This window comes from Lepidochelys olivacea, assembly GCF_965140295.1.
Source record: "Lepidochelys olivacea isolate rLepOli2 genome assembly, chromosome: 2".
In the NCBI taxonomy this organism is placed as follows: Eukaryota; Metazoa; Chordata; order Testudines; family Cheloniidae; genus Lepidochelys; species Lepidochelys olivacea.
In genome coordinates, this window is record NC_140412.1 from 257,774,320 (window position 1) to 257,802,090 (window position 27,771).

General features: G+C 44.7%; 1 protein-coding gene across 1 annotated transcript in view; it reads left to right on the forward strand.

Annotated features, from left to right (window-relative positions):
* Window positions 1–17,458: 17,458 nt before the first annotated feature.
* The window catches only part of WDR48 (WD repeat domain 48), a 55,167-nt gene continuing 44,854 nt past the window's right edge, over window positions 17,459–27,771 (forward strand). Inside the window, exon 1 of the mRNA XM_084620753.1 lies at window positions 17,459–17,540. Within this exon, the coding sequence (XP_084476879.1) occupies window positions 17,493–17,540 (48 nt within the window). The 5' untranslated portion in view covers window positions 17,459–17,492. The remainder of the gene's footprint in view (window positions 17,541–27,771) is intronic.

The window sequence follows — 27,771 nt, forward strand, 5'->3', positions numbered from 1 at the left end:
GGTATAGCAGGTAAGAGTCTAGGAACCTGGCCTTCAGGCAGCAATGAGCACCATACTCTGTCTAGGGCTCAGGCAGTAGACTGACACAGGCCTCCTGGCCTATGGTGGGGAGGCTGCCACAACAGGAGTGGGGTGACAGAAGGTAGGGGGACGTGGGCCCACCCGACTCCACTGAGTCCCAGCCCAGGACTCTAACAGTGGTGGAGTGGTCCGCCAGTGGGCCAGCGGGGATCCGCCCGCAACACACTGACCTTGTATCAGGCCAGCACTCAACCAGATGACTGTCTAGTTTCCCTGCACTACTTCCTACTCGCCTCAGGTTTGGTATGTTGGTGTGGTGAGTCTGGTGTCTCCTCAGGGTATACTGCCAGTGGCAACCCCAGCAGCTCCACAGCATTGGTTGGCTCTGGCAGCTCTGGTAGCTTGGGTGAGTCCTCAGGGTCACTGAAGTCTTCTGTGGGTTCCTGCATCAGCAGTGGGGAGAACACATCCGTCTCCTTTGGGAGCTGGTGCTCAACTGAGCTACAGGGCCCACCTTTTATACTTCCCGTTCCTGTCCCGCCCCTCTGCTTCCGGTGTGGTAAGAATGGGCTTCCTGGTTCTGCCAACCAAGGGGCATTTGGCCGTCCCTCCTGGTCAGTCTCTGAGGGTGGCCAGGCCTCTTTGCTACAACAGCAATTTACAAAACATAGACTAAGATACCATCCTTTTACAGAAGAACTTATACTATAGCAGAACCAGCAAACCCCATCAAAAAATAGGAAATAGAACCAAAGGATGATAAATTCTAATCTGAGCTAAAATTTATTTATTTATTTATTTATTTCTATTTACTTATTTATATAAATTTATTTTATTATTTATTTTTTGTTTGTTATTTATCTATTTATTTATTTATTTTTAAGCAACTTGGACTTTAATAAAAGAAACTCCATACATTTTAAAAGTTGCATCAGGAGGTGAGACTCACTCTTTAACTACATCACTTCTCTCCCTTTCAGCGTTTTTCAAACACTTCATGGTTTTTTTCTCTATTGTATTTAATTATTTAGCGTCCTGTCACAATCTTCTGAACAGTCTCTTTCTGATAGAACCTCTCTTCAACTGCATCATATCCAAATGTCACTGCTAACGTTAGTCCCTTCTGGTCCTGACTGGGACATCAACTGTCATTTCATCAATCTAGGTATTTGTGGTCCCAGCTTCTCTTCTGACCCTTCAAGAGCTTTTCCCATTACAACAGATAAAGCTGTTGGTGAATTAGATGCTATTAATTTTCTTTACAAAATAATTACTCTTTGAACCTTCTGGCAGACCTAATGGCCAGATTCTTTGGTCTGGCTAAGCTGTGCTAAGCACAGTACCACAAGGCTGAGGGGGAGAAAGGTGAGTTCCTGCCACTGTTGCAGCTATCCAGTCTTGGGGCCACTTCAGTCACTGGTGAAACTTTGAGCAGCCTCAAGACAGTTGTGCCTGGCTGCCTATGACCCTTAAAGGCTAATGTGGACAGCTGGGGAAAACTGGAGTGCAGAAATAGGGTAGGGACACACCCAGCTGTAGTTACACGCATGCTCTCTAACCACCAGCTTCCCAGTCGAGGACCCCAAATAAGTACAGTCCTGCCCTGGTCAAATCTGACCAGTATATGGGTTTAATACCCGGTCTACCTGTCCCTCAATGTGAAGAGAACAATGCACACTTGTGATAATCAAGCAGTGATTTTCCCCAAGCACTCCAGTCAAAGCTCACTGGTTTGGATTAAAACATAGAATATATTTTAACTACAAAAGATACATTTTAAGTGATTATAAGTGATAGCAAACAGATTACCTTGTAAATAAACAAAACGTAAACTAAGTCTAAGATACTAGAAAGATAGGATATGAACCAGCAGATTCTCACCCTGAGAAATTATACAAGCAGGCTGCAGATTCTTAAGGGACAAGCTGCACTTGCTTTACAGCTTGGAATCTCCAGGTCTTTCATACACAGGCTAGAAATCACTTTTGCCTGGGTCTAGCACTTCCCCCAGTTCAGTCTTTGTTCCTAGGGTGTTTCCAGGTGTCTGCTTGTGTGGGGAGTGAAGAACCACGGATGATGTCATTCCCTGCCTTATATAGCTTCAGCAGATGGCAGGAACCCTTTGTTTCAAAACATGGTTTTGTCGAGGCAGAAGGAAGAGAAACAGTAAAAGGCAGCACTGGTGGCTGAAGAAATAAGATCTGTTGCATAGAAAAGATATACCAAATTGAGGGGACAAGCACCTGCAAAGATTTGTAGCTGGCTTGGGAGCATGTGCAGGAGGAGAGAGACTCATTAGCAAAACTAAAACCGATCATGAGCTCATTCTCATATTTATTAGGCAAATAATTTTAATACCTCCAAAGGGAGATTACAACAAATTTTGCATGTTTTTCAATTAAGTTTAACTACATGTTAAACATGGTAGATGCTGCCATCTAATGGTGTTCAGATGTTGAACAAAAGCTGGAGTAATCATGTAAACACCAATTAAACAAAACAACTTCACATACAAAGTATTAGTTGTTCTTTTTTCCACTTAAAGAAGAAATATAAAGTTGACATTTTTGGATACAAATAGCTTAATGTGTCCTGCAGTGTCTGTGGGGTTAACCAACCAGTGGAACAATTTACCAAGAAATGTGTTGGATTCTCTATCACTTGAAGTCTTTAAATCAAGACTGGATGTCTGTCTAACATATATCCTCTAGCTCAATCAGACGTTATGGGCTTGATTCAGGAATTACTGGATGAATTCTATAACCTATAATATTCAGAATGTGAGACTAGACAATCACAAGTGTCCTTTCTATCTTTAAAATATATGGGTCTATGAATCCACTGATCTTTTCTTGCTGTTTTGTATTTTTAATTCTTTATTCTGTAATCTTTAATAAATCAATCAGGAGAAAGCAGCAGCATCTATCATGCTTTCAGGCTGGCATTTTCAAAGGATTGTAAAGGAGATACATACCCAACTCTCTCTGAATTTCAATGTAATTTGGGCACCTAACTCCCCTAATGCTCTTTACAAAATCCACCGTTAGGTAGTAAGTAAGTAAATATTTTAAACAAGGAGGCAAATTCTTCAATGGGGGTGGCTGCATGGGATGTAATTCAGGGCAAAATTTAGCTTAATATCAGTGTACTTGGAGGATACAGCACTGATATATTGTTATAAGTATTTCCTTTAATACAGACTTGCACAGAAAGTTACCTGAGGTTCTATGGAAGTTCCAAATATATTACAAATGTAACAGCTATATTTCAGTTCTCAAGTTAAAAAAATAAATAGGATAAAAGCCAACCGTACAAAGGTTTTGACACTAATTTTGCAATTTTAGAGAGTTTTGAATGTGTTTAGTTAAGACCTACTTCAGACTCATTTTATTAGAATATTTGAATAAAATGTAACATAGTTTTTAATTGCAATTTGTTTCATAGGGTCTTGCAAAAATAAAATAAATTACGTTTAATCGTGAAGCATTTGGCAGAAAACTATTCTGTATTATCATCAATGGTCACCTCATCTTTTTAGGATATCACTCTATTACATAGCTTCTTTATTTTTATTATATGGAGTTTTCACATTAAGACAAAATATTTTCTAAGTAAAGCAACAAATAATTATAAAGAATTATTTATTACCTTATTATTCCTGTCATTTTTCATCTGTATCTGCAAGTACTGTTCTCACTGCCTGTGACAAGTATTTTCAGATCTCTTGTTTGAATAGATAGATATTTTTGCTAAAGTCTTATATTTGTCAGCATTTCTCAAACTGGGGGTAGCAATGGTATTGTATGCGGGGGTCACCATATTGCCATCCTTACTTCTGCGCTGCCTTCAGAGCTGGGCAGTCAGAGAGTGGCAGCTGCTGGCCGGGCGCCCAGCTCTGGAGGCAGTTTTGCCACCAGCAGCAGTGCAGAAGTAAGGGTGGCATGGTATGGGTGGGGAGAATCATCACAGCCCGAAAAAAAAGTTTGAGAACTCCTGGTTATGTGATTGTACTCCTTCTCTAATAAAATGAAAGATGGAAATAGGGGATAGGATAGATTCTGACAAAATAGACAAAGACACCTAGACATCTGAGCTTTTAAATACAAAATCTTAATTAAGCCTCTCTTTCTCAATAATTTTGTGACACCCAGCTTACTTCAGCTGACCAGCCTTATCACAACAAAGCAGTCAAAGCAATGTTGCTACAGACACCCGACAAGTAAACAAGCTGATCTCACAGCCAGTAGGGAAAAACAACTACTCCCAGAATCTTCTGTCTAGATACACATGCCTTGAATTTGTATCAGATTACCAGGTAATATTTTCTGTGACAGGTTGGCTGCAGTATGATGATGAAAAATTGAATATACCACTTTATCTCCAAAGCACTTTAATGGATTCACACAACACCCTATAGCCTTCTTTCTCCCTCCCCTGTCTCCCCCCGTCGTTCCCTCCCACACACCTTTTCTAACAAATTGGGATACAGACACGTTAAGGGCAAATTTTCAAATGTAGATGCTTAAAGTGAGGCACCTAAATAAAAACAGTTTGATCTTCAAAATGTTCTGAGCACCAATAACTCTCTCTGAAGTGAGTGGAAGATGCATGTGCTCTGCAATCTGAAAACCAGGCCACTTTTACTTAGGTGCCTAAATATAAAAATTAGGCAATACCACTCCCAACATATACAGTAAATGTTGCCTTTTACTACAGTAAAACATGTTTTTTTAAACAAACACAAGGTCATATAATGCTATAAACAAACATACTTATATTACTCAAAATAAATTTATACAGCCAGGCTTTATCTGTGGATAGATATCATAGAATCATATAATATCAGGGTTGGAAGGGACCTCAGAAGGTCATCTAGTCCAACCCCCTGCTCAAAGCAGGACCAATCCCCAACTAAATTATCCCAGCCAGGGCTTTGTCAAGCCTGACCTTAAAAACCTCTAAGGAAGGAGATTCCACCACCTCCCTAGGTAACGCATTCCAGTGTTTCACCACCCTCCTAGTGAAACAGTTTTTTCCTAATATCCAACCTAAACCTCTCCCAGTGCAACATGAGACCATTATTGCTTGCTCTGTCATCTGCTACCATTGAGAACAGTCTAGAGCCATCCTCTTTGGAACCCCCTTTCAGGTAGTTGAAAGCAGCTATCAAATCCTCCCTCATTCTTCTCTTCTGCAGACTAAACAATCCCAGTTCCCACAGCCTCGCCTCATAAGTCATGTGTTCCAGTCCCCTAATCATTTTTGCTGCCCTACGCTGGACGTTTTCCAATTTTTCCACATCCTTCTTGTAGCATGGGGCCCAAAACTGGACACAGTACTCCAGATGAGGCCTCACCAATGTCGAATAGAGGGGAACGATCACGTCCCTTGATCTGCTGGCAATGCCCATACTTATACATCCCAAAATGACATTGGCCTTCTTGGCAACAACGGCACACTGTTGACTCATATCCAGCTTCTCATCTACTGTAACCCCTCGGTCCTTTTCTGCAGAACTACTGCCTAGCCATTTGGTCCCTAGTCTGTAGCGGTGCATGGGATTCTTCCGTCCTAAGTGCAGGACTCTGCACTTGTCCTTGTTGAACCTCATCAGATTTCTTTTGGCCCAATCCTCCAATTTGTCTACAGCCTTCTGCATCCTATCCCTACCCTCCAGCATATCTACCTCTCCTCCCAGTTTAGCATCATCTGCAAACTTGCTGAGGGTGCAATCCACACCATCCTCCAGATCATTTATGAAGATATTGAACAAAACCGGCCCGAGGACCGACCCTTGGGGCACTCCACTTGATACAGGCTGCCAACTAGACATGGAGCCATTGATCACTACCCGTTGAGCCCGACAATCTAGCCAACTTTCTGTCCACCTTAGAGTCCATTCATCCAGCCCATAATTCTTTAACTTGCTGGCGAGAATACTGTGGGAGACTGTGCCAAAAGCTTTGCTAAAGTCAAGGAATAACATGTCCACCGCTTTTCCCTCATCCACAGAGCCAGTTATCTCATCATAGAAGGCAATTAGATTAGTCAGGCTTGACTTGCCCTTGGTGAATCCATGCTGACTGTTCCTGATCACTTTCTGTGTTGGTATGAAAAAGAGGCCTGTTTCACAGAACACTGAATCAAATGGGACTGGAAGGCCCTTTGGATAATAATGGCAGAAAGCTCCTTTTGTCTTCTTCTAAGGGTAGTTGTGATTGGTTTATAAGGAAGCTTGGATGGAATGGCAATCTTAAGCTTTTTCTCCATCATTAGTTTGTCCATCTCCCCAGATTCTCCTGTTTGATAAAAGCAAGCAAAATATCCCAGTAGTAGATCCTATCTCCACTAACTATAGGAAGGTCCATTGCTATAAGCTGAATTTTGTTGGGTTCTGATACACGTAAGAGTTTTTCCAAAGCATCTGCAAAGTCTGAAAGTGCAGAATACTCAATAAACTGAGTCGCCTCAGAATCAAACTTCCCCCATATTTCATAAAACATATCAAAGTCATCTTCACATAAAGGCTCCGTACTTTCCTCAGTAGCAACATTCAAGTTCTCTAAAATAACAGCTATATACATGTTTATAACAATAAGAAATGATATAATGACATAACTTACAAAATATATAATTGCTACAGAGCTATTTACACAAGTAGTATTGTCTCTAGGTTGTATCTTTAACTTTCAGAGTAACAGCCGTGTTAGTCTGTATTCGCAAAAAGAAAAGGAGTACTTGTGGCACCTTAGAGACTAACCAATTTATTTGAGCATAAGCTTTCGTGAGCTACAGCTCACTTCGTCGGATGCATTCTGTGGAAAGTGTAGAAGATCTTTTTATATACACACAAAGCATGAAAAAATACCTCCTCCCACCCCACTCTCCTGCTGGTAATAGCTTATCTCAAGAGATCACTCTCCTTACAATGTGTATGATAATCAAGGTGGGCCATTTCCAGCACAAATCCAGGGTTTAACAAGAACGTCTGGAGGGGAGGGTAGGAAAAAACAAGGGGAAATAGGCTACCTTGCATAATGACTTAGACACTCCCAGTCTCTATTCAACCCTAAGTTAATTGTATCCAATTTGCAAATGAATTCCAATTCAGCAGTTTCTCGCTGGAGTCTGGATTTGAAGGTTTTTTTTGTAAAATAGCGACTTTCATGTCTGTAATCGCGTGACCAGAGAGATTGAAGTGTTCTCCGACTGGTTTATGAACGTTATTAATTCTTGACATCTGATTTGTGTCCATTTATTCTTTTACGTAGAGACTGTCCAGTTTGACCAATGTACATGGCAGAGGGGCATTGCTGGCACATGATGGCATATATCACATTGGTGGATGTGCAGGTGAACGAGCCTCTGATAGTGTGGCTGATGTGATTAGGCCCTGTGATGGTGTCCCCTGAATAGATATGTGGGCACAGCTGGCAACGGGCTTTGTTGCAAGGATAGGTTCCTGGGTTAGTGGTTCTGTTGTGTGGTATGTGGTTGCTGGTGAGTATTTGCTTCAGGTTGGGGGGCTGTCTGTAGGCAAGGACTGGCCTGTCTCCCAAGATTTGTGAGAGTGTTGGGTCATCCTTCAGGATAGGTTGTAGATCCTTAATAATGCGTTGGAGGGGTTTTAGTTGGGGGCTGAAGGTGACGGCTAGTGGCGTTCTGTTATTTTCTTTGTTAGGCCTGTCCAGTAGTAGGTGACTTCTGGGAACTCTTCTGGCTCTATCAATCTGTTTCTTCACTTCCGCAGGTGGGTATTGTAGTTGTAAGAAAGCTTGACAGAGATCTTGTAGGTGTCTGTCTCTGTCTGAGGGGTTGGAGCAAATGCGGTTGTATCGCAGAGCCTGGCTGTAGGCGATGGATCGTGTGGTGTGGTCAGGGTGAAAGCTGGAGGCATGTAGGTAGGAATAGCGGTCAGTAGGTTTCCGGTATAGGGTGGTGTTTATGTGACCATTGTTTATTAGCACTGTAGTGTCCAGGAAGTGGATCTCTTGTGTGGACTGGATCAGGCTGAGGTTGATGGTGGGATGGAAATTGTTGAAATCATGGTGGAATTCCTCAAGGGCTTCTTTTCCATGGGTCCAGATGATGAAGATGTCATTAATATAGCGCAAGTAGAGTAGAGGTGTTAGGGGACGAGAGCTGAGGAAGCGGTGTTCTAAGTCAGCCATAAAAATGTTGGCATACTGTGGGGCCATGCGGGTACCCATAGCAGTGCCGCTGATCTGAAGGTATACATTGTCCCCAAATGTAAAATAGTTATGGGTAAGGACAAAGTCACAAAGTTCAGCCACCAGGTTAGCCGTGACATTATCGGGGATAGTGTTCTTAACGGCTTGTAGTCCATCTTTGTGTGGAATGTTGGTGTAGAGGGCTTCTACATCCATAGTGGCCAGGATGGTGTTATCAGGAAGATCACGGATGGATTGTAGTTTCCTCGGGAAGTCAGTGGTGTCTCGAAGGTAGCTGGGAGTGCTGGTAGTGTGGGGCCTAAGGAGGGAGTCTACATAGCCAGACAATCCTGCTGTCAGGGTGCCAATGCCTGAGATGATGGGGCGCCCAGGATTTCCAGGTTTATGGATCTTGGGTAGTAGATAGAATATCCCCACAGAATGCATCCGATGAAGTGAGCTGTAGCTCACGAAAGCTTATGCTCAAATAAATTGGTTAGTCTCTAAGGTGCCACAAGTACTCCTTATCTTTAGCTTTGGAGCACAAGAGTCAAATCTTGTCCCTACGAAAGGGTTAAGAAGGCCATCTCAGCCAGCTGACATTGTGATCTGGAAGAGACAGAGCATGCTGCCACCAAAGGTTTGGAAGTTGAAAATGTTATCAATCCCACCCAATTAGCACAGGCGAAGTAAGCCATGCCCAAAATAGCATAAATATACATGATCAGAAAAAGTAGGACACCAATATTGAACAGAGCAGGAAGGGACATCAATAATGTAAAAAGGAGAGTTCTAATTCCTTGGGCTTGCCGTATTAGTCTCAGGATTTGGCTAATCCGCACCAAGCGAATGATTCTCAACAATGACGGAGACTTTAAAACACCGGCAACTCCAACATCTTTAAAATGAAAGAAAAAGAAACACAATGTTAAATTATCAGATCAAGAAGATTTGATATACACTAGATATACATATGTACATTTAATTATCTTTTATGAAATAGCCAGATGAGGTCAGAAAATGTTTAAGGTCTGTTTCTGTGTTAAAAGGGAGAATGATAATGTTCTGTCAATGTCAGGAAAACTGCCAGTGTCCTTGGCACTTAAAGGGAAAGTTACACTGTTAAAAAGGTTATATTATACCTGCAAAAGTCTAGAAACAAGCAAACAAACAAAAGGCCCTTTAAATGTTACAAAATTAAAGTTCCTAGATAAGTAACATGCATCTGTTTTCATACTGTGTACATCATTGTGCTGAGTGCCTATGACTCATGTGGCTTGTTGAAATATACTTCTGTGTGAGATGCAAGATACCTCACTGGATGTAGTACCACAGCAATTGTTGATGTAAATATTTGCAGTTTGAAAAAATCTCTGGACAACATTTTAAAATCTGCATGCCTACCAAGTGCCCTTTTTTGCATCACTAAGATTTTTTTAAAGGAGGCTGATCTTTTCCTTGCAGAGAAAAAAGAAGTTTATCAAAAATGCTAAGCCTTGTCCTTCCTTTTCTGTTTGGGGGATAAGGAAACGATCTAACATAGTCTGGTTTTGGCCAGGATACAGAACAGAAACAGTACTGTTACTGCTAATGGAAGATCTCTTACTACATATAAAGAACAAATGTCCATTGTCTCACTCCTGGACCTCTCTGCAATATTCATTATGTCTGACTGCAAGACATTATTATCCCATCTGAGGGAAATGACAGTGCTCCAAAGAAATGCTCTCTAATTATATGAATCCTTTCTTGAGAGTCACATACAGAAGCTACCTTTGCTACCAGATTTTTCATTTGTGGAGAACCACATGGATTAATTCTCTCCCCAATTTCAGTAAGTATTTACATTTAGCCAATGGGAGAAATGGGAAGACTTCATGGGCTATAATGTCAACAACATGAAAATGACCCAAATTTGTCATTTTCAACATAGGCTAACAATATGGTCATCCCGTTTTCCCAGTGACTGGCCAATATTAGCACATGGCTCAGGTAGAGCTTATTGAAATTGAATCCCAACAAGACAGAGGTTAACACTTCAAACAGCTAGCCATCAAGTTGCAGCTCTCTCCAGTCGACAATGCATGCCCACAGAACATCAAGACAGTCCACATCTTGGCAGTCTTTCTAGCCTCCTCCCAGACACAAAGTTCTTGCAAAAAAAGCATGTATGACACTTTTTCTATCATCACCAAACAATTAGGAAGATTTTGTACCATTCTTGCTACCACTGACCTGGTCATAAGAATACCTCCCAAATGGATTATAGCAACGCACTTTACTTGGTCTCAAAAACATAAGCCTTGAGAAAACTGCAGTGGGTAAAGAATGCAACAGCATGCCTCACTGAGGGCACAGATTACCACCAATACAGTATCCTGGTGCTTCAATCTCTTCACTGGCTTCCAATAGAGTATCACATTAAGTTTACAGACTTGGTCCTTATTTCACAGTACTACATGACCTGAGCCCAGGATAATATGAGAGGATGTATGGTTGTAATGAGCACTAGTCTGAAACTTGGGAGATCTGAGCTCAATTCCCTGCTCTGACACAGGCTTCCTGTGTGACCAGGGGAAAGTAACTTGGTATCTTTGTGCCTATCTTTAAAATGGGGATAATAGCACTTTCCTATCTCTCAGAGATGTTGTGACAATAAATACATTAACAGTTGTAAGATGCTCAGATGCTACTGTAATGAGCAACATGTAACTCAACTCAAGATAGGCAATCTTTTAGGTACCAGTCTTATTACCACAACTCCGCCTATGTTTCAAGGCAAATGCAAAGCATGCTTCAACATTGCCTTCCCTAAGAACAGTACATAGCGTATTAATTTACCCTTCATGTGTGGAGCCCCAGTGACGTTTATGGGACTTTGGGCAGGTACAAGGGTGTACATGCATGTATCTTACTACAGGTTTCAGGTTTTAAACCTTCTAAAAACAGTGCAAAATACAATTTGAATAAGTGTCTTGTTCATGGAGAAATTGCAGGAAAAATCATATATTTATACATTTCAAGGGCAGAACAGACCATTCTAATCATCTAGTCCAGTGGGCTCCAAACTGTGGGGCATACCCCCCTGGGGGATGAGGGTAAACATTCCGGAGGGCACGCACGTAGGCCAGCCCCCATACTGGGTGGGGAGGGTAGTGCTGTGCAAAGACATTCCAAAACTGAAGTTTCAATAAGCATGCCTTATTAAAAAATTCTGGGTGAATAAGGGAAGAGTTTTAAAAACTTATCTTTCACTTTCTGATGTGGCTGTAAATCCAATAGATCTGTCTGTTTTATCTGCAGCTGCTGCTGTTGTGGCCTTTGGGGATGCCCCTCCACACCAGCAGAACACCTGAACCAGAGGAAGAGGAGAAAGAATAGGACTACGGATATGTTTAGTGAGATCCTGCAAGCCAGTTTTGCATTGGACTGTGAACAAAGGGCTGGGCCGGCCAAAAAGGCAGATGGCCTGGAGAGGGACAGAGACTACAGGAGAAAATGAAGACCCAGGAAACCCACAGGAAAAGAAATGGGAGTTGCACCAAGACATAATGGGGCTTCTTAGGCAGCAAATACTAATACTGGAGAGTCTAGTTGAACTACAGGTAAAACAATCATGGACTTGTCACTCTTTACAGTTCCTGGAGAACTCCATGATTGCAGCTCCCTGAACCCCCTCAACATTCCATGTGGTATCATGGATCACACTCCCTACTTCTCCACGCCTGAGGATACTAAGGACAACCAGAGCTTCACATACCCCAACCATGCCTCTCACAGGCCAGTGTAAGTGTAGCCAAAGTGGACTCCATTTGTGCACTGGAATGGACAAAAATGTTTGCTGCCTCTTTAATTTTAAAGTTCCATCCTGTTAATTTACGTTAGAAATTTCTATTGTATTATTCTTTTTCATTTGTACATTGTTCTGTTTTTTCCACTCCTTTTATTACTAAATAACATTTTAATTTTTGAAAATAAATCAATCTTTATTAGTTCACCACAAATATTGCAGAATGTATAGAAGTACTAGAAGCACCCAGTACTTGTAAGTGTACCGCATCACAGAACACACAGGTTCAAGAAAACACCTACTCATCTGTAAAAGTTCAGCAAGCACTGCATAATTCATAGGTTCAGTGACACACTCGATATAATAACTATAAATGTACAGCAAGCACCAAATAATTTATAGGTTTATTAAAAGACACAGTATTCTATGTATAAATGTACAACAAGCACTACACAATTCCTCCCAGCCACAACCTTCAGATTCAGAGCACAGTCAAGTATAGTACATTAATGCAGCTGACCATTAAAGGGCTCTTTCAAAGCCTCCCAAAAGCCTCTGACTCTTGTAAAGGCCTTGTGTCTGGTGCTTCAAACTCAGCAGACAGCCACTCCACCGCTGCCTTTCACTCCAGCAGCAACTTTTCTCACTTTCCCTTATAGATATTATGCATGACACAACAGGCAGCTATAACTACTGAGATATTTTTCTCACTGAGAGACAATCTTTTGACTAAACAACACCAGCATCCTTTCACTCTACACATCTATTGTGCACCTCTTGAGCCAGTAGCTGAATCTTTTCTTGGTGCTGTCAAGGTGGCCAGTGTATGGCTTCATGACCCTAGGAAGCAAGAGACAGGATCACTATTGACATTTCAATATTTACTCCTGGGGGAATTCTGCGCCACTGCGTGCGCATAATTCATATGCCACACATATTTTTCTTTCCACAGAAAATAACTTCTGCTAAAAGTTGCTTCAGTTCTATCTTTTGCCCACCAGAGGGTGCTGTGGTGCTGGAACAAAGCAGCTGCTCCCCACCAGCCCCAGTTACCATAGGGAAGAAAAAGAGCTTGCAGTGCCTTCATCACAGAGCCTGTCAAGCCAGGTCAAAAGACAGGGGACATGGTGAGACTGACAGCATGGTGCTGCATGGGGGTCACAGACTGGGGTTCATAAGGGCTAGTGAAGGAAGACAGACTGGGGCAGGGGCGGAATGGGAGTGGAGGCACAGGGCCACAGGGGCGAGGGAGGTGCAGGCCACATGGGGACAGGGGAGGGGGTGCAGGGGACACATGGAGATGAAGGGAGGGGTCTGGCTGAGAGGGTGCAGGGCTACGGGGGGACAAGGTGCAGGGCCACATGGGGAAAAGGGGATAGCTGAGTGGGGGCACAGAGACACATGGGGACGGGGGGAGGGATGAAGGGACACAAGGGGATGGGGGGAACAGGTGTCTGAATCGGGGTGGAGGGACACATGGGTACAGGGGCAGATGTGCCTGACTGAATGCGAGAGGCTAAGGGTCATCTGCATGGGGGAAGCTCCCTAACAATCCCTCCCCACCCGCCTCAAAAGAACTGTCCCATACTTTTCCCACCCATACCCAACAACCCTCCAAGTTCACACCTAGGTTCCTTCCCAGCAATTATTTCCCTCTCTCTCAGCTCCTTTGTTACCCCTGACACCCCTACGCCTTTCCACTGGTTCTGAGAGGTACAGAAAATACAGTTCTGTATTGTAGGTTTAATGAATTATTACTCAGACTTCTGTATTAATATGCCTAGTAAGGAATCTATTGGCCAAAAAACAATTTCTTTAATCTTTTTTGTTGTCTGTATTGTTACAGACATACTTGCTGACAGGTATTTTGAAATAAATTACCAAAATAATTGAAACTGGTGTGATTATATTGTGTTATTTTGACAAATAAAATATGCAGAATTTAAAAATATTGTGTGCAGAATTTTTAACTTTTTGGCGCAGAATTCCCCCAAGAGTAAATATTGCCAATGGTAATCTGCAGTCAGGAAAGAATATCATTGCTTGTTGCTTTCTGAACAGCCCTGTTGTCTTAAAGATACAAGCATTATGCACTTTCCCTAATCAGTCCACACTGCTTTTGGTGAAACATCTCTGGTGCTCCACCAACGCTTGCATAACCACAGAAAAGCAGCCCTTTCTGTTAATGTATTCTGTGGCCAGGTAGTCTGGTGCCAAAATAGGGATATACATGCTGTCTATCCCCCCACTGCAGTTAGGGAATCCCATTATTGCAAATCCATCCACCAGGTCCTGCACACTGCTGAGAGACACAGCCCTGTGCAACAAGACGCTATTAATGGCCGTACACACTTACATGACAATGACCCCCACTGTGGATTTGCCAACTGCAAAATGATTTCCCTCTGATCAGTAGCAATTCAGCACTGCAAGCTTCTAGAATGCAATTGCCACTCATTTCTTAAATCAGTGCAGCTCTCTTTCTGGTGTCCCTGCACTAGAGGGCTACAGCGAGCTTGGAACACTGATGCAGAATTGTGACCTTTCACACCTGAAAATTCTGCAGCCACTACTCATCATCCCAAACCTGCATTACAATGTGATCCATCGAGTCAGTGCTCATTTCTCAAGCCCAATAGCAATGCTCCCACCATCTCCAGCCGCTCTGTGAACACCACCAACAACCTTGAATTGTTTTTCACTGTTTCAACAATCTATCCTCGAAGAACTTGTCATGTCCCCCATTCTTGCGGTTCTTTCTGCAGGTCTACAAATACAGGAGAATTTTTCATCCTGTATTTGCAACTTTCATATGAATAGTGGGCTCCATGCTTATGGCAGAGATGAGATGGCGGCCTCATGGCACTGGGAGTGGGTGGCAGGGGGACTTGGCTTAAGGGCACTGTGATGAGGCTGAAAAGGGGAGGTGATGCAGCCTCGGGGCACCGGGGTGGGGCGAGGCGGGGCAGGGCAGGGCAGGAAGCAAGGCATGCGGCCTTGGGGAAGGAGGCCAGGGCACGGGGCCTCAAAGCACCGGGGCAAAAGGCAGGGCATGCGGCCTTGGGGAAGGAGGCAGGGCAGGGGGCCTCAGAGCACCGGGGCAAAAGGCAGGGCACGCGGCCTTGGGGAAGGAGGCAGGGCACGCGGCCTCAGAGCACCGGGGCAAAAGGCAGTGCACGCGGCCTTGGGGAAGGAGGCAGGGCAGGGGGCCTCAGAGCACCGGGGCAAAAGGCAGGGCACGCGGCCTTGGGGAAGGAGGCAGGGCACGGTACCTCAGAGCACCGGGGCAAAAGGCAGGGCACGCGGCCTTGGGGAAGGAGGCAGGGCATGGGGCCTCAGAGCACTGGGGCAAAAGGCAGGGCACGCGGCCTTGGGGAAGGAGGCAGGGCACGGGGCCTCAGAGCACAGGGGCAAAAGGCAGGGCACGCGGCCTTGGGGAAAGAGGCAGGGCACGGGGCCTCAGAGCACCGGGGCAAAAGGCAGGGCACGCGGCCTTGGGGAAAGAGGCAGGGCACGGGGCCTCAGAGCACCGGGGCAAAAGGCAGGGCACGCGGCCTTGGGGAAGGAGGCAGGGCACGGGGCCTCCGAGCCCCGGGGCAAAAGGCAGGGCACGCGGCCTTGGGGAAGGAGGCAGGGCACGGGGCCTCAGAGCCCCGGGGCAAAAGGCAGGGCACGCGGCCTTGGGGAAAGAGGCAGGGCACGGGGCCTCAGAGCACCGGGGCAAAAGGCAGGGCACGCGGCCTTGGGGAAGGAGGCAGGGCACGGGGCCTCAGAGCACCGGGGCAAAAGGCAGGGCATGCGGCCTTGGGGAAGGAGGCAGGGCACGGTACCTCAGAGCACCGGGGCAAAAGGCAGGGCACGCGGCCTTGGGGAAGGAGGCAGGGCATGGGGCCTCAGAGCACCGGGGCAAAAGGCAGGGCACGCGGCCTTGGGGAAGGAGGCAGGGCACGGGGCCTCAGAGCACCGGGGCAAAAGGCAGGGCACGCGGCCTTGGGGAAAGAGGCAGGGCACGGGGCCTCAGAGCACCGGGGCAAAAGGCAGGGCACGCGGCCTTGGGGAAGGAGGCAGGGCACGGGGCCTCAGAGCACCGGGGCAAAAGGCAGGGCACGCGGCCTTGGGGAAAGAGGCAGGGCACGGGGCCTCAGAGCACCGGGGCAAAAGGCAGGGCACGCGGCCTTGGGGAAGGAGGCAGGGCACGGGGCCTCAGAGCACCGGGGCAAAAGGCAGGGCACGGGGCCTCAGAGCACCGGGGCAAAAGGCAGGGCACGCGGCCTTGGGGAAGGAGGCAGGGCATGGGGCCTCAGAGCACTGGGGCAAAAGGCAGGGCACGCGGCCTTGGGGAAGGAGGCAGGGCATGGGGCCTCAGAGCACCGGGGCAAAAGGCAGGGCACGGGGCCTCAGAGCACCGGGGCAAAAGGCAGGGCACGCGGCCTTGGGGAAGGAGGCAGGGCACGGGGCCTCAGAGCCCCGGGGCAAAAGGCAGGGCACGCGGCCTTGGGGAAAGAGGCAGGGCACGGGGCCTCAGAGCCCCGGGGCAAAAGGCAGGGCACGCGGCCTTGGGGAATGAGGCAGGGCACGGGGCCTCAGGGCACCGGGGCAAAAGGCAGGGCATGCGGCCTTGGGGAAGGAGGCAGGGCATGGGGCCTCAGAGCACCGGGGCAAAAGGCAGGGCATGCGGCCTTGGGGAAGGAGGCAGGGCATGGGGCCTCAGAGCACCGGGGCAAAAGGCAGGGCACGGGGCCTCAGAGCACCGGGGCAAAAGGCAGGGCACGCGGCCTTGGGGAAGGAGGCAGGGCACGGGGCCTCAGAGCCCCGGGGCAAAAGGCAGGGCACGCGGCCTTGGGGAAAGAGGCAGGGCACGGGGCCTCAGAGCACCGGGGCAAAAGGCAGGGCACGCGGCCTTGGGGAAGGAGGCAGGGCACGGGGCCTCAGAGCCCCGGGGCAAAAGGCAGGGCACGCGGCCTTGGGGAAAGAGGCAGGGCACGGGGCCTCAGAGCACCGGGGCAAAAGGCAGGGCATGCGGCCTTGGGGAAGGAGGCAGGGCATGGGGCCTCAGAGCACCGGGGCAAAAGGCAGGGCATGCGGCCTTGGGGAAGGAGGCAGGGCACGTGGCCTCAGAGCACCGGGGCAGGAGACGGGGCCCAGTAGCTCAGAACACCAAGGCAGGAGGCAGGGCACAGGACGTGGCCTCAGGGACTGTAATGGGCTGGGTTAGGGCGAGAGAAGGCACCGTGGCAGGTCAGGAAGCACGCGGCCTCAAGGCACCGTGACCGGGCGGCGGGAGGGGACGCGGCCTCAGGGCACCGTGACGGGGCGAGTATCTCCTCAGCCCCGTGACTGGCAGCCGGCGGGACAGCTTGACGCCCCCCGAGGCTAGCGGCCAGAGTCCAGTCTACCCACTGAGCTCCCTTAGCAACCGAGCTGCCCCGCGCGGGTCTCGCGGCCAGGGGGCGGGATTTCCGGGCCGGGTCGACCTCTTCGGAAATGACGTGAGAGTGTCAACATGCAAGATGGCGGCGCATCACCGACAGAACGCGGCCGGGCGCCGGAAAGTGCAGGTGAGAGGTCGGTCGGGTTTCCCGCCGGAGCGGGCGTGTGGGGTGGCTGAGGGGCCTGCGGAAGAGGGAGTGGGGAGCCGTTGGAGAAGGCGCAGGGCTGCGGGCGCTGGAGGCGGTTTAGGGGGTTGGGAGCCGTTGGAGAAGGCGCAGGGCTGCGGGCGCTGGAGGCGGTTTAGGGGGTTGGGGCGGTGTGTGTGGGAGGGGCAAAGGGAGTGGGGCGAGGAGAGGAGGCGGTGGGTCTGTGTCGATTGCGGGGGCTCCCCTCTTGCCCTAGGTGTCTCCTGGGGCAGGTGCTGTTGTACCTGGGGAGGGGCGGGGGGAACAAGGCTGCCTCTCTTGCTGCTGCGAGGAGGGAGGGAGAAGCTAGTAGAGACCCTTCGCAACCTCGCCCACGGCCGCTGGGAGTCTCTCGGTGTCTGTCAGTGTTAGACATAAAATAATTAAGAAATAAAATGGAGCTAAAATATATCGCAGGCAGTTGTCAGCCGACAGTCTGCCCTTTGCTCTCACCGTCTACCACTAGGATCTGGGGATCTGACAGGGTGGGTGCTTTCTTAGGGGAAACGTGTGTCTGGCTTAAATGTGTCAGACTCTCCATATTGAAGAAGCAGAAGTACTTGTTCAGCTTTAATTGCCGTCTTTTCATATTGTTTTTAAAGTGAGAACATGTCTCAACCATCCCTTTGGATCTACGCTTTGTTTCAACTTGGTGTGTTTGGAGCATACAGGGTCTCCTTCAGAGGAGAAATTTATGTGTGTGCGTGAGAGAGAGAGCACGAAATGTTTTGATTATCTTGCTGAAATATATGCAAAAACAAATACTCTTAAACAGTGAAAGTAAAAATAAAACAGGATAATTATGGATAATTATACTTCTGCGTTTTGTTTGCTCTAGTATAAACATTCTTAATTTCATTTTAATTAGACGTGTCCATACAGAGGAGACTAGATGGTTTAGGGGAGCTAGAGAGCTGCTTGTAGTAAGTGGCCAGTTCAAATCTGGCCTGGGTCTATTCACAGTGACCAAAAGTTACCACTGGATGGTGTTGGAAGTGTCAGCTCAGTTCCCAGTGGACAGATGTTCATCTTACAGAAACCACCATGACAATTTACACCTTTGTGTATACAGTCTATGGAAATAGAACTACTCTCATCCCCCCATGAAGTGGGTTATTTTTCCAGGTCAGGGCATAATTAGCATAGCGAACCCCAAGGGTTCAAGAATCATGAGTGAGGTCCAAAAAATCATGATCAGAGATAAAAAGAACACTATATATATTTAAAAAAAAGTTGAGCAAATTTATTAACAACTCTGAAGACTAGTTTCAGAGTAACAGCCGTGTTAGTCTGTATTCGCAAAAAGAAAAGGAGTACTTGTGGCACCTTAGAGACTAACCAATTTATTTTAGCATGAGCTTTCGTGAGCTACAGCTCACTTCATCGGATGCATACTGTGGAAACTGCACAAGACATTATATACACAGAGACCATGAAACAATACCTCCTCCCAACCAGCAGGAGAGTGAGTTTGGGGGGGGGGGCAGAGGGCGAGAAAACCTGGATTTGTGCTGGAAATGGCCCAACTTGATGATCACTTTAGATAAGCTATTACCAGCAGGAGAGTGGGGTGGGAGGAGGTATTGTTTCATGGTCTCTGTGTATATAATGTCTTCTGCAGTTTCCACAGTATTCTTCCGATGAAGTGAGCTGTAGCTCACGAAAGCTCATGCTCAAATAAATTGGTTAGTCTCTAAGGTGCCACAAGTACTCCTTTTCTTTTTGAGAAGACTAGAAACTTCTAAATTTTCTAAAAGTGTGATTTTTTTCCCACGCAACGCCATGATTCTAGGAACTGCAGATTTCAGAAAAACAACAAATATTGTTAGACTCTCAATAAAATCATGAGCTGATAACACTTTGTAAGCACACGGCTGAGGAAGTGTTACTAGGGAAGTTTGCAGTTCTATTACTTTAGTTGTACCTATTCTGTGGATAAACAGAGAACCTTCTAGGGCTGTCAATTGGTGTGCCTTGCATGAGCACTAAATTCAAAGCTAAGGGCTTGCCCATACTGGGAGGGTTTTGAAGGTATAATTATACCAGAATAACTGAATCAGTAAAACCCTCCTAATTTTTATGCAGTTACACCAGTGTAGCTTATATCAGTTTCTGGAACTTGCAAAGTTATAGTGAAAAGGAGTACTAGTGGCACCTTAACCAATTTATTTGAGCATAAGCTTTCGTGAGCTACAGATCACTTCATCGGATGTGTTAGGGGGCTTATTCCTTCACCCACTTACTTCCCTGGTCCTTCTCGCATGAACAGAGAGCAACAATACCCGAAGTCCAAAGGTGCAAACAATTCGATGTTTATTGGGGTGAACTTCCAGCAAGCATGATTCCAGTTTCCTTCCTTAGTATCCTCCTTCCCAGCTCTGACACCACAGAGCCTTACACCTGTGTCCCTGTTCCCATTCCTACCCTTAGCCAAACATGATTCCAACTTCCTTACTCCCATTCCCTGTTCCCATTTCCCCCTTTAGCAAAACATGATTCCAATTTTCTTACCCCCATTCCCTGTTCCCATCTCCTTTACCCCCATGCCCACCCCCACCAACACCCACACCCAGTCACTTCCTCATTGACTACAGATTATATAGTAAAACTTGAGTTCTGCTTAGCTATACCTTAACCAATCATTTTTCCTGAAATTTAACTAACCAATCCTAACATATTGTAACATGATTATGACAGGTTTCAGAGTAGCAGCCGTGTTAGTCTGTATTCACAAAAAGAAAAGGAGGACTTGTGGCACCTTAGAGACTAACCAATTTATTAGAGCATAAGCTTTCGTGAGCTACAGCTCACTTCCTCAGATGCATATCGTGGAAACTGCAGCAGGCTTTATATATACACAGAGAATATGAAACAATACCTATTCCCACCCCACTGTCCTGCTGGTAATAGCTTATCTAAAGTGATTTCCAGCACAAATCCAGGTTTTCTCACCCTCCACCCCCCCACACAAATTCACTCTCCTGCTGGTGATAGCCCATCCAAAGTGACAACTCTTTACACAATGTGCATGACAATCAAGCTGGGCTATTTCCTGCACAAATCCAGGTTCTCACATCCCCCCCACCCCCATACACACACAAACTCACTCTCCTGCTGGTAATAGCTCATCCAAACTGACCACTCTTCAAGTTAAAATCCAAGTTAAACCAGAACATCTGGGGGGGGTAGGAAAAAACAAGAGGAAACAGGCTACCTTGCATAATGACTTAGCCACTCCAAGTCTCTATTTAAGCCTAAATTAATAGTATCCAATTTGCAAATGAATTCCAATTCAGCAGTTTCTCGCTGGAGTCTGGATTTGAAGTTTTTTTGTTTTAAGATAGCGACCTTCATGTCTGTGATCGCGTGACCAGAGAGATTGAAGTGTTCTCCGACTGGTTTATGAATGTTACAATTCTTGACATCTGATTTGTGTCCATTTATTCTTTTACGTAGAGACTGTCCAGTTTGACCAATGTACATGGCAGAGGGGCATTGCTGGCACATGATGGCATATATCACATTGGTGGATGTGCAGGTGAATGAGCCTCTGATAGTGTGGCTGATGTTATTAGGCCCTGTGATGGTGTCCCCTGAATAGATATGTGGGCACAGTTGGCAACGGGCTTTGTTGCAAGGATAAGTTCCTGGGTTAGTGGTTCTGTTGTGTGGTATGTGGTTGTTGGTGAGTATTTGCTTCAGGCAGACAGCCCCGCAACCTGAAGCAAATACTCACCAACAACCACATACCACACAACAGAACCACTAACCCAGGAACTTATCCTTGCAACAAAGCCCGTTGCCAACTGTGCCCACATATCTATTCAGGGGACACCATCACAGGGCCTAATAACATCAGCCACACTATCAGAGGCTCATTCACCTGCACATCCACCAATGTGATATATGCCATCATGTGCCAGCAATGCCCCTCTGCCATGTACATTGGTCAAACTGGACAGTCTCTACGTAAAAGAATAAATGGACACAAATCAGATGTCAAGAATTGTAACATTCATAAACCAGTCGGAGAACACTTCAATCTCTCTGGTCACGCGATCACAGACATGAAGGTCGCTATCTTAAAACAAAAAAACTTCAAATCCAGACTCCAGCGAGAAACTGCTGAATTGGAATTCATTTGCAAATTGGATACTATTAATTTAGGCTTAAATAGAGACTTGGAGTGGCTAAGTCATTATGCAAGGTAGCCTGTTTCCTCTTGTTTTTTCCTACCCCCCCCCCCCAGATGTTCTGGTTTAACTTGGATTTTAACTTGAAGAGTGGTCAGTTTGGATGAGCTATTACCAGCAGGAGAGTGAGTTTGTGTGTGTATGGGGGTGGGGGGGATGTGAGAACCTGGATTTGTGCAGGAAATAGCCCAGCTTGATTGTCATGCACATTGTGTAAAGAGTTGTCACTTTGGATGGGCTATCACCAGCAGGAGAGTGAATTTGTGTGGGGGGGTGGAGGGTGAGAAAACCTGGATTTGTGCTGGAAATCACTTTAGATAAGCTATTACCAGCAGGACAGTGGGGTGGGAATAGGTATTGTTTCATATTCTCTGTGTATATATAAAGCCTGCTGCAGTTTCCACGATATGCATCTGAGGAAGTGAGCTGTAGCTCACGAAAGCTTATGCTCTAATAAATTGGTTAGTCTCTAAGGTGCCACAAGTCCTCCTTTTCTTAACATGATTATGTAACCAATTATATCCCACCACCTTAATTAGTTTACACCCAGCAAAATTAATTATACAGCAGACAGGAACAATCACAGAACCAGACAGAGATTATACAGACAAACAACAGCAAAGTGGGAACTATAATGACAAGACAATACAGAAGTGAGGATTTCACATCCCAGCTATTGATAAGTGAGTTCTTGCCAGACAGGATGCTATCAAACTAAGTTTCCTTTTACATTTTCTAGGCACTTCCCTTTCTCTGGAGGTGATAGGAACTATCAGGACAGGATTGTATTCCTAACAGCCGAATAGCACCTTATTTCAGTGTGACTAGTTTGGAATGTGAGGATGTGACTGCTTCCCAGCTTATGGCTGCCTCTGCTGCTTAGCCAAAGGCCTTAGCCTAAGAACAGGGCCTCAGACTGTCACAGTAAGAGAAGGCCCTTACACCAGCAGACAGTGATTTTGATTCTTTCTTTTATACCTCTATCACTAGCCAAGTGATAAGAATACACCTAAATTCTTAGAGTATAGGCCTTTACAGACAGGCCTGAATATCTATATCCTAACAGGATGCATCCGATGAAGTGAGCTGTAGCTCACGAAAGGTTATGCTCAAATAAATTGGTTAGTCTCTAAGGTGCCACAAGTACTCCTTTTCTTTTTGCGAATACAGACTAACATGGCTGCTACTCTGAAACCTGGCAAAGTTATAGTGGTATAAGCACAGTTATATTGATATAACTATGTACACAATAGGGGTTAGTCTACACTTCAAAGGCTTACCTGGGATAGCTATATTGGCAGTGTCCATTTGTGGAGACAGTGTTTACCAACAAAAGAATTGTTTTGCTATTATAGTTAAGCCACCTCCCTGAATGACAAAAATGATTCTCTTGCCTGTACAGTACAGTCTGAGTTACGAACACCTGGGGAATGGAGGTTGTTCATAACTCTAAACAAAACATTATGGTGGTTCTTTCAAAGGTTTACAACTGAACATTGACTTAATACAACTTTGAAACTTTACTATGCAGAAGAAAAATGCTGCTTTCCCTTTTTTTTAGTAGTTTACGTTTAACACAGTACTGTACTGTATTTGCTTTTTTGTCATCTCTGATGCTGCCTGATTGCGTACTTCTGGTTCCAAATGAGGTGTGTGGTTGACTGTTCAGTTTGTAATTCTGGTGCTCATAATTCTGAGGTTCTGCTGTATAAGCTGCATCAACACAGGGGTTGGGATGGATAGATATGTTGTCTAGGTGAGTGATTTGGGTTTTGGTGGCAAAACTTGTAGGGCGTGTCTAGGGCTTATACTGAAATAGGAATGTTTTAAAACCAAACAACCAAAAAAGGCCCATATCCTTAACAAATAGCTTTATCATTATTACCTTTTAAGTGTAGACCAGGCATAAAATAAAAATGTCCAAATCAAGGCTCTTTCTTCCTCTTAAGTTGCAGCAGAAAGGCTGCTTGAATAGGGATGATGTAATGTGGGAGCTATTTGAAATTAGTGGAATATATTAAAACATTTACATTTAGAAAATATTTTCAGCTAATGATTGCTACTGAAAAAATAAATAAAATGAAGTTTGCTTTTAATAAGTGAAGATTTAGTAAAGGTTGGCAAATAGGATATGTAATTCTTGTGATACCTCGTGGCTTGTCTACACTAGAGTTTTTTTTTTTTACATCCAGTTAACTGATTGCCAGTTAACTCAAGGTAGCTAATATATTTGTAAAAGCTAGTACAGAAACTCCAGAATGTTTGTTCTGGTGTCCATGGTTAAATTGGCAGTAGATTAACTCATGGTAAAAATTCTGGTGTAGACATACCCTTAGTAAAGAAACCCTGTTAAGGAAAAAATCATTCTGGTATACCCACTAACTGCTAGAGAAAGAATGTTGTTTCCTGATGAACAGGCAGTCTGTCCGGTTGAGTGTAATTTACTGTTGACAAAATTCCTAGTTGATAAATGTCATGAAATCCTCCAGTGGCTGTGAAAGGTATTAATTTTTAAATCATCCATACTGACATGTAGACTCACAAGTGTTTTCTTTGCTTTTTCAAGAACAAAGAATGCCCTGTATCAGAGTTTTGATCTCCACCTTATCCTCCTCTACCATAGCCTTGTACTGGGATTGTCGCTGTCAAAGTAGAAAAGGAGGACTTGTGGCACCTTAGAGACTAACCAATTTATTTGAGCATAAGCTTTCGTGAGCTACAGCTCACTTCGTCGGATGCATGTAGAGTTACAGGGTGGGGGCTCCACTCATCCATTAGAAAAATGTCTGCATTAAGCTGTGTCTTGCAACATGCTCTAAAGGTGGCAAAATTCTCCCTCGGTTGAACTTGAAAAGAATCAGGTTCCACAGCCACAGGCTCCCCTACAAAGAACTCTCTGCCCAACCGCTTAAAAATCTTCTGTGGGCTTTGTCAGTCAAAATGCTCCTGTAAATATAGCTTTAGAGCTAAAGGACATGGGTGGCCACTGAGATAGCTAGGCCCTGTCCATTTAGAACACTGAAGAATACGGTATAAGTTCTTTGGGACAACTTTACTGTTGTGTTTTCACAGTGCCTACCCAGTGGAGTCCTGGTCTGTGACTGTGGCTCCTGAGCACTACTGCAATACTAATGATAAAAGATCCTTGTCATTATATTGTTTTTCAGATGTGGAATTGAATAAGCAAACCAGTGCAAAGCATGAAGTGTTGCTGTGCTATTAGCCTTTCCTGCTTGGCAGATGGGCCACAGCATGATATATCGTATGTAACTTCCAGGTGACCTTAATGGTCAGCCCCAAATATCGGACACTGCAGAAATCTAGCCAAGAGGTGGGAAAGCCATAAATCACTGTGACTCAGTGTTACAAGGACTAACTGTGGTAAATTTTTAAACCACAAAATACAGCATATTACATGAACATTATGTATCATGGCTTATTCAGTGGCATTCCATCCAGAAAAATACTTTCAACACTTCTTTTTATTTACCAGAATTAGGGGTACAGCAAAGTGGTGTTTGTGTTACCAACAGCCCTTCTCTGGTTGTGCTGTGAGAGGTTTAAATGCATTTGTATGCTGTTCCCTTATCTTACTACACAAACTTTGTCATTTCTTTTTATGTATGTCACTGGGATTTTTTTTTTCTATTGATCCACTTTGAGTTCTCCAATTTGAGCCTTTTTTTGTTACACATGGATGTCTCGAACACCCCTTGAACTTCTTTTCTGGTATAGATTCAGACAAGCCACTCTTCTGTGTTGTCATGCTTTGGCATGTGAATGTGTAATGTATTTAAAAAAATCTCTGGATGCTTCTGGTTTAAAGCTCTCTTATAGAATGCCCCCGCGTGATGTCCAGCAAATAGGTTTTGATGCAAACGTCTTGTGGGGTCACTAATTTTTCTCCAGCAAAATCTTCTGCATGTGTCTTGACATGTTGCTTTCTTGTTTCATACATGTTATTCCTTTCCTTAGTGTTTCCCAAACTGTCCTCTGTGGATCACTTTCTTGTGATCTGCAGGAACTGGCCTGTCACATGACACTGGTTCTTTGCATTGAAAGAAGTTAGAAATGCATGAATTATTTTTCATGTAAGCAGTTGATGTAGTTGCCACAGGGATGTTATTAGGTCATGGTTGTGAATGAAAAAAAGTGTCTGACATTCTCTCCATGGAGAAGTGGTTCATGTATTTGTGAATTCCTGCCTTACCTAATAATAGGAGTAGTGTTTGCCTGAAATATTTTGAATGTTAGAGGATCCCTAGTAAACCTATCCAACACATAAACATTTTCTTTCTTCCTTTACCCCTCCCCCCGTCACCCCCATCCTCTTAACAAGGTCTCTTCAAAAGTGATCACTTAGTACAAGCAATAGTAGGAGAAATACAAGAAGCATTTGCTTTATCTACAGGAATATTATTATTATTATTTATTATTTAAAACATATTATGATAGTTTCTTTTTATGAGAGGCAGAAAGTTATTGCTACAGGTCATTCTTCAGAGGATAACTTTTTTTTTCCTTTCTTACTCCATTCGTCTTAAGCTTAAAATATACTAGTCAGGAATAGCATTCTTTTTAAAGAGGGGAAATCTTACTACAGAGGGATTGTAAAAGTTGTAAAGATTTCTTAGGTGAGACAGAAATGTCTGTTTCAAATTCTACCTTCTGATGGTATCTGAAGAGCATATGACCTATCATAAGCTCTCTTGAGCCTTGTCAACAGTAGCAAAATTACCTGTTGCTGACAGTGGGCTTCAGCAACATGTACCTTTGCTGTTGCTGACAAGGCTTTGCTGGCTGTCTCTCTTTTAAAAAAAAAAAAAAAGATAGTTCTTGCTCTAAAAATATTTTATTTACCTGTTAAGTTCACATGACACTACAGTCCCTTTTTTCTAGTTTCAGAGTAGCAGCCGTGTTAGTCTGTATTCACAAGAAGAAAAGGTGCCACAAGTACTCCTTTTCTTTTTTCTAGTTTGACACTGGTCTGTCTAGCCCAGTATCCTGTCCTCTGGCAATGGCCTGTGCCAGATGCTGCAGAGGGAATGAACAGAACAGAGCAATTATCAAATGATCCATTCTCTGTCGTCCAGTCCCAGGATCTAGGAGTCGGAGGCTTTGCAGTCTTGGTTAATAGCCATTGATGTATCGATTCTCCATGAACATATCTAATTATTTTTTTCTTTTTTGAGTCCAGTTATAGTTTTGGCTTTCACAGCATCCCCTGGCAATGAGTTTCACAGGTTGACTGTGTTGTTGTGTGAAGAAATACTTCCTTTTGTTTGTTGTAAATCTGCTGCCTATTAACTTAATTGAGTGACCGTTGATTCTTGTGTTATGTGAAGGGGTAAATAATACTTCCTTATTCACTTTCTCCACACCATTCATGATTTTATAGATGGCTATCATATATATCTCCCCTTAGTCATCTCTTTTCTAAGCTGAACAGTCCCAGTCTTTTGAATCTCTCCTCATATGGAAGCTGTTCCATATCCCTTATCATTTTTGTTGCACTTCTGTACCTTTTCCAATTTTAATATATCTTTTTGAGGTGGTGTAACTAGAATTGCCTGCAGTATTCAAGATGTGGGTATACCATGCATTTATGTAATGACATTATATTTTATGTCGTCTTATCTATCCCTTTCCTAATGGTACCTAACAGTCTGTTAGCATTTTTTGACTCCCACCGCACATTGACCAGATGTTTTTGGAGAACTATGCAAAAAGACAGCACTCGAGATTGTGGAAACAGCTAATCTAGATCCAATCATTTTGTATGTATACTTGGGATTAGGTTTTCCAATGTCCATTACTTTGCATTTATCAACATTGAACTTTGTCTGCCGTTTTGTTACCCAGCCACTCAGTATTGTAAGATCTCTTTGTAACTCTTTGCAATCAGCTTTGGACTTAACCATCTTGAGTAATTTTATATTTTCTGAAAACTTTGCCACTTTGTTGCTTACCCCTTTTTTCCA